The 7,549-nt window shown below is 47.4% G+C and overlaps 1 protein-coding gene across 2 annotated transcripts in view; it reads right to left on the bottom strand.

The window, feature by feature from the left end:
* PDGFA (platelet derived growth factor subunit A) overlaps positions 1-1,813 on the bottom strand; it is a 145,288-nt gene extending 143,475 nt beyond the window's left edge. The window contains exon 1 of one of the 2 annotated variants that reach the window (XM_061599720.1): positions 1,200-1,813. In XM_061599720.1, the coding sequence (XP_061455704.1) occupies positions 1,200-1,265 (66 nt within the window). In that variant the 5' untranslated portion in view covers positions 1,266-1,813. The remainder of the gene's footprint in view (positions 1-1,199) is intronic. The other variant, XM_061599723.1, reaches the window with a different exon arrangement.
* Positions 1,814-7,549: the final 5,736 nt, after the last annotated feature.

Consider the following 7,549-nt stretch of genomic DNA (forward strand, 5'->3'; position numbering starts at 1 on the left):
GATAATTCTACAGGTTTCCCACATTGAAAGAAGCTCTTGCCATCTTCCAGATCTCCAGTTTTACAAACCACAATGTTTACAGGCAGGGGATGCTTTTTAAAATGTCCTTCCTACAGGCCATTTCATTCCCTCCAACCCTCCCGAAATGAGCACCTGTAATAATCCTCAAATTTGGAAGGGGGACACAGAGAGGAGAAAGATTTCTCTGTATGATTTTATGAAGCTTCCCAAATATTCCAATGAAAGGCAAATCGCAGAGTTAAGCTGGAACTCACTGTTAAATACCGTTTCCCTTCAATAAAGCTGAAATCCTATATAGTACACTTATTTTGAAAGGGGGAGGACCCGTTGAATTCTGCGGGAATTACTTCCGAGAAAACAGGCCTAGGCTAGGTCGTAAAGACTATTATGATTTTACCTTTTAAACTTTATAGATTCCTTAGAGCGGATGGAAGTAACGCGCCGTTCCCTCTGGAATGTCAACGCAAGACTCGACATCAACCAGAATCCCACTTTTCCTCATTTCGACCTTCTTCTATTTCTGCAGTTTCACGCTAGTTTCTTATTAACAAGACACCGGGCTATTTTTAAAAAAATCCCTCTTCGCCTCCTCATCTGCCCGTCCCTTTCTGCCAGGCGGCAGTCGCGCCGACCCAGAATTCCGTTTGCAAACCATTCCAGGGACGGATCGGTTTGCAACGCGCGTTCACACGTCTTACACGCGTGTCACGGCCAAGGAGCGCACGGCCAAGGCAGGCGGTCGAGCCCCAAGCCAGCCCAAGGAAAAGCGGCGTGCTGCGCGATCTGAAGCCGGCTCGCAGCTCTACGCAAAACAAGCAGCTGTCTAGCTGCACCCCCGCCCCACTCCTTGACTATACTGAATCTTTTTGCAAAATTTTGGAAGCAGACCTCAATATCTCCCCCCCCCCTTCCAGGGTGAAGCTAAACCTGTCCGCGGTATTACAAACATAGATCTTCCGACTGTGGGGAGAGGGAGGGCTGAGGGGAAGATCAGCCTCTGTTCTCCGAATCATTGCAAGAAGGAACAGAGGAGAGCATTACACTTGTCATGGAAAACTAGAAATAGTTCAGGCTTCAAAAAAAAAAGAGGGGGAGGGAGGAAGCCGGGGATGCGATGGGTGTTAGCTTCCCGCCCCGCCGGCCGCCGCTTTCCAAGCCCGCCAAGACGAGCCGCCTACCTCCGCCGACACGAGGGCCAGGTAGCAGCACAAGCCTGTGAGCCAAAATCCTGCCCAGGTCCTCATCGCGGTCTCGGACACTGTCGCCAGGCATTCAACTCAACGGGGCTGAGAAGGAGGAGCCCCAGCCCGCCTCCCTGGGCTGGGAAAATAACCATCCCTCAGAGGAATCGCCACACCGGTGTGGGGTGCTCTCCGGCTCGGGCGCTGGGTGGGGCGGCGGCGGCTGCTCTAGTAACGTATTATTTTACGGATCGATCGACCGCTTCTCCTTCTTTCGCACGCCGGCTTGCTCTGCTCGGGAGAGGCGCAACGGGGGAGCAGGAGAGGCTCGTCGGGTTTGTCTCCCGCCTTCCTTCGCTCTCCGAAAAATTGGGTGGCGGGTGGGAAGGGGGCTTTCGCAGCCGGCCGTTGAGGCGCCTCTCCGGCGCGTCGCCTCCCTCGGCTTTCGCGGCACTAAACCAGCCGGTACTTCTGCATATTTGCTTAGATCGCGGCGAAGTGAAATCCTAGCAGGCCCTCGAAACGCCCATCACCTGCGTCTGGAGACAGCTCGCCCCCTTCCAGACACGCAGAGAGTTACCAGTCCCTCCTCTCTCTCTTCCTCCCCCCCTTCCTAAAAACCCACCCACCCCGCAGCAGAAATGGAAAAGAGAAGGGGGGAAGATTGCTAGACGATCTTGTGTAAACGCCCCCCCCCCAAGACGCGCATACATCCACGCCCCTCTGATGTTAGCAAGATTCACATGTTATATATACCCTGGTGGTTTGGGGGGGTGTAAAAATTAAAGGATCAACGTTCTTTCTCACGAGTGCAACCTTCTTTCCCGGAGGAAATTTGTTTGTATTGGGGGGGGCGCGGAAGGACCTAGAACATATAATGAGGTGGAGGATTGGAAGATTTAGAAGAAAGAACCTGAAGCCACTTTTTGCACGGGAGAGCAATAATGATAATAAAAATATTTTTTTTAAATTCCAGCGAGGTTAGAGCAGGAATTTGTAGAGGGGGTGCAAACTCTTAGGAAAGGGTCGGGTCGAACAGCTGATGCACCTCCAGGGAGCGAGTGTGCAAAATGTTCCCGAAGCGGCGCGCCAGCCCAGTGGGGTGGCTGGGTGGGGGTCCCCTCGGGTCCCCTCCCTCCGTCCCTGGCCAGGCACCTCCTCCTCCTTGCCCCCCTCCTCGCACTACACCCCCCCGGTCTGCTCACGGCAGGCGGCCCTAAAACAAGCGACTCGCGCGGGGCGTTTCCTGCTGCTGGAGGGCGAGTCCAGGGCTCCAGGCGTACCGCACTGCAAAAGGCGAGCGGCACGACGCCAGCCAGAGAGCTGCACTGGCGGACGTACAACCTCGCCTTCCTTCCCTCCCGCCAAAAAAAAAGGGGGGGGACCAGCGAGCAGAGTGGTTGGAGATAACAGCCGAAGGGGACAGGGGGGGGTCTTCTCGCAACCCCCCCCCGCTCTCTTGCATTGCTTCAGCAATGATCTTTGGGACCGTTTCCTTCTCTCGCTGCCGCCTCCAGCGTTGCCTTGTCACCTCGCCCTGGGTTTCTCTGCGGCACCGCGGAGGAGGGATCAACAGCCGGAGAGGCTTCTGCGCAGATCCTCCGTCGTAACCTTAAGGAATCCACCTTGTACTTTTATTTATAAGGCGAAGGGAATCGCCATGATTAAGCCGGCCGCACGCCCTCCCTCTCCTTCCGGGCAGCAGGGGTCGCGTTGGGTGGAAAGGGGGCAGACAGGGGCGAACGGTGCCATGTGTGAGTGAGCAATATCTGGTATATACTCCCCCGTGGGTTGCCGTCAGCTGCAAAGAAGGGAAAAGGGTTGCCCTCGTTTTAGTCGTTGAACATAACTAAGCGCAGTCCTAGACTTATCTACTCCGAAAGGGATCCCACTGAGCTCTGTAGGGCTTCCTCCCGGATAAACGGGTGGGATTGACTGCAGCCTTTAAAGATCGCATTTCCATGTTAGTCTAATCAAGGCAGAAGATGATGATGGTGAGTTTCATTCACATCCCACTTTTTCTCCAAAAAGTTTAAGGTGGCAGAGAGGCAGTGGTGGTGTAGTGGTTATACTAGGACCTGGGAGACTAGGGTTCAAGGCCATAAAGCTCACTGGGTGACCTTGAGCCAGTCACTGTCTCTCAGCCTAACCTCCCTCACAAGGTTGTTGTGAGGATAAAATTGGGAGGGAGAGAACCATGTTTGATCTCCTTGGAGGAAAAGTGGGATATAAATGTAATAATAAATAAATAAAATAAACCTAGCCCTTTCTCCTCCCCCTTCCATTTATCCTCACAACAACCTGGTGAGGTAGGTTAGGCTGAGAGATGGGACTAGCCCAAGATCGCCCCCAGCAGGCTTCACTGAGTGAGGATTTGAACCTGGGTCCTAGCAGAAGTGGGTCTGTAACCCTTGCCAAATGCAAGTTTCAGTTAGGTGTGCGAAGCATCCTCAGGGTGGGACTTTGGAGCAGATGTCCATGTGCAGAATGAGCAGGAGGGCCCCCCAGCAGCACATTTGGTTTACCTCATTTGGGAGTAACACAAGTTACCATCTAAAGAAGCGGCGGGGGAAGGGGGCGGCTGTACAACTGTGAAGCCCAGAGTAAAAAATTACTTTAAATAGAATATAGGAAGCTGTCTTGATTGGAGATAAAAGAGTCATACTGTTGGCCCATCTAGTTATCTGCACTGACTGGCAGTGGCTCTCCAGGGTTTCAAACAGGATGTCTCTCCCAGCCTTACTTGGAGATGCCCTTGGAGATCGAGCCTGGGGCCTTCTGCATGCCCGTCCCCTTTCTGGGGAACTGGGTCACTCTATGGCCTCATTTGCAATTCGGTAAAACCAAACTATGAATGACTGCAGCCTTCACCAACCCAGTACCCTCCAGAATACAACATAATTACAATATATCTCTCTTTTAAAAATAAATACGTAATAATGCACATCAGGGATTTAGGAACAATGCTATCATACCCAGTCACTCAGCAGTCACGCTGTTCTTGCACCCACCTCATCACTCCAGCCACTCGACTTTCACTTCAATAAAACACTCCAATATGCAGCAACCAATAAACACTCCAACAACAGGTGAAAAACCAAAGGCAACCAATATGGATGGGATAGCCGCTGAAAAATTAGGGCCTCTACATTTTAATCCGGCAAAGTTAATTGGTTAGAAAGTTTTCAGTCAACTAAAAAGAATGCTTTGAATTAATTGGGCAAAAGATTTGTATCTCAATTTTTTATTATTACAGTATTTATTTACCTATATACTGCTTAATGCCAAAATAAGCTTCTACCTGTATTTATAGCACAAGTTGTATTTTAATACAAACTAGTATTTTTAAGACACATAGCAATAAACATGGCCGATAGCAGGACTCTTTCAAAAGAGGTGTTCTTCCATGAGTCCTACTTTACAGAGGACAGTCCTCTTTGAAGACATCTTCTATTTTTAAAGGGCTCTCCTATGGAAGTCCCATTTAAAGAGTTCACTTCTCCCCACAGAGTTGCGCCTTGCACCTAACTTCTGCTGTATGTTGAAGAAGACACACCTCTTCACCCTCGCCTTTGACACTTGAGATCCATGTTTTCAGGGCCCACCCTCTTCCTGTGACTATAATCATGTTTTAACTTTTTAACGCATCCTGGCACTGCTAAAGGATGTGCAATAAACACAGTAAATAATACAACCCAAAGAAGTTGCCCATCAACCATTAGTACCTGGGCAGCTGATGGAGCGGGCACTGTCTTTCCCACTATGGTGAGATGTACTGTATTTCCATTTAAATAGTGATTATATCTTCATTTGCCTGCATCAGTGCATATTAATTAGCACATGCAGATTAAATTATGTGATGCATTTGCTCTTTTGTAGTAATGTGTCAGTGGTCATTGCATCTCTCATGCACAGGGTGAAAGATTATTTTAAGGTGGCCCCTGCCACAAGAATTGTGTGTACCTCATAAAAGCAAAGGAAGCATGCTTCCCTCGTCAGAAGTATCATTTTTACCCACAGGCAAATAATAACCTGCTCGATCAGGCAAGTGGCCCATCTAGTCGAGCTTCCTGTTGTCACAGTGACCAGCCAGATGCCCATGGGAAGCCCTCAAGCAGGACCTGAGCACGAGAGCACTCTCCCCTCCTGCAGGTTCCAGCAACTGGCATTCAGAAGCAGGCTGCCTCCAACTGTGAAGCGAGAGCACAGCCATCATGGACGATAAAGCTATCAATAGCTACGAACCCTGATGGCTGTGTTCTGTCTCCACTGAGAGTGGCAGGACATCTTGTTGGGACTTTGCCATTGCTTCTGACTAGTCCAGGTCTTGGACTCTTGTATCGGGTTCCCTGCTTCCTGTACCTGCTGTTGAACCTGGACCGTTGCTTGCCTGAATAAAGCTTTCTCTCTTACAAGATTCTCTGTCGTTGTGTCTTGGGACGGGAACTACGAAACCTCGTCTAGAAAGACTTTCTACCTGGCACAACTAAGTCTACTTAAGTTTCTGTCTTGGTGAGGATTAGGGGCACGGGCAGGAGAAGTTCAAAGTCAACATCACAGCCTTTTGGTTACATATTAAACCCAACTCCTATTGATTCAGTCCCTCCTTGGTTTTCTACAAGCTGAGAACTCAGAGTTTACACAACTGAATTGGTGCGACTATCCAACTGACTCCTATGCAAACCTGTTAAAGATTAATATTTGGGCATTTTATCTGGAGCCAAAAGGTGTTTTCGATTCTTCGCTTCCTTCCAGGAATAAGATATATTACCCATGCCCGTGTCTCATGCACAAGTGCTAACTCACGCATCAGTGTTGCTGATGAACAACCGCAGGAATATAGACCTCCCAGCACATTCCTAGATGAAAATAGGTACATTTGTTTGATCATTGGTAAAGCTATATTGCCTGATTAAAGTGATTGTGGCTGATTAATCAAATCAAGTAGTTTTAATCAATTGAAATTGTATAAATTTGCACATAACTAAATTGGTCACTGAATGTAGTGGGACATATAGGTTCCAAGGAAATGTGCAGAAGGTTGGGCTGTAAATCTGCATAGAACTATTTGGAAGAGGAAGCAGCTATTTTTTTTAAATGATGTAAATACAGAAGACCCCATCTTGCAAGAGGGATTACTTCCTAGATTGGAAACCTAGGAAGCTGCTTTATAGCAAGTCAAACCATTGGGCCATCTAGCTCAGTATTGTCTACCCTGACTTGCAGCAGCTATCTGCATTTCAGACACTGCATTCCCAGTCCTACCTGGAGATGCCAGGGATTGAACTGGGTACCTTCTGCAAGGAAAGCATGTGCTTTACTACTGAGCCACAGCAACAAAGGGGGAACAGCTCTTCTAAATAGGTGATTGACATCTGCAGATTTTTAAAAAGTGCTTTTTACATTTTTTAATATAATTAAAAAATTTTAAATGTGTTGGCTGCTTAAACAGGAGTGCCTTTTCAGTCCATTCAAGTTTTTGTTTTAATCAATTTGTCTAACCCAGCCTTGTAGATAAGTCCATAAATGTGACTAGCCTGCAAAAATATTTTTTTTAAAAAAAATTACCAGCAAAGGCATGACAGCTGCATTTATGTGCTGGGTGCAAAGAATGGGCTTTCCTCTTAGCCCAGCCCACTTTATTCTTATTCTGGGTGCAGAGGAGGGACAGGAGACTCCTTCCCTCCACTACCAACACACTCACTTGCCCGCATGGCATTCTTGGCCATCTGTGGCTACCAGTCTAACACTTAAAACTGTAAATACAAGGCTGGCCTAACTAAATAACCAGTTAAAATTTACAAACTCTGATCCATAGCGGCATGCTGTTGTCACAGGATCTTATGCATTTTGCTTTTCCTTCCCACTAAGGAATAGGGACGGGCAAATCTGTCAATTTCTGCTTTTCTCAGTTTCTCATTTTTCTAGTCTTAAATTCAATTCTTCAAATCAGTTTGTTTTTTTAAAAAAGTAATGATAATTTATCAGCATTTTAGTGTTAATTTCCTGTTGCATGCAATTTTGCCTAATATACGCAATTTTGCCTAATATACACATTTTTGCAAAGCAAGTTTTCCTAATATAGTGCATGTTAACATAATGTGGCATTGCAAAATTCAGAGAAGTGCACATTTCAAATGATGGTTGAGTTTCAGTTTGCATATTGTTTTGGAAAGTGCAAATTAAACTGAATCAAATTTCTCCCTCATTCCTACCAAGGAAAGATGCATGCCCCTGCATCTAGATTTCATGAAAGTCCATGCATTTTTCAATATGTGGTATTTGTCTGGATTCCAAATGACAAAATGTCAAAGCTCTGTAGATGCACAAGCGAAGTTTGTATGGCC

Source organism: Rhineura floridana, chromosome 17, assembly GCF_030035675.1.
Source record: "Rhineura floridana isolate rRhiFlo1 chromosome 17, rRhiFlo1.hap2, whole genome shotgun sequence".
In the NCBI taxonomy this organism is placed as follows: domain Eukaryota; kingdom Metazoa; phylum Chordata; class Lepidosauria; order Squamata; family Rhineuridae; genus Rhineura; species Rhineura floridana.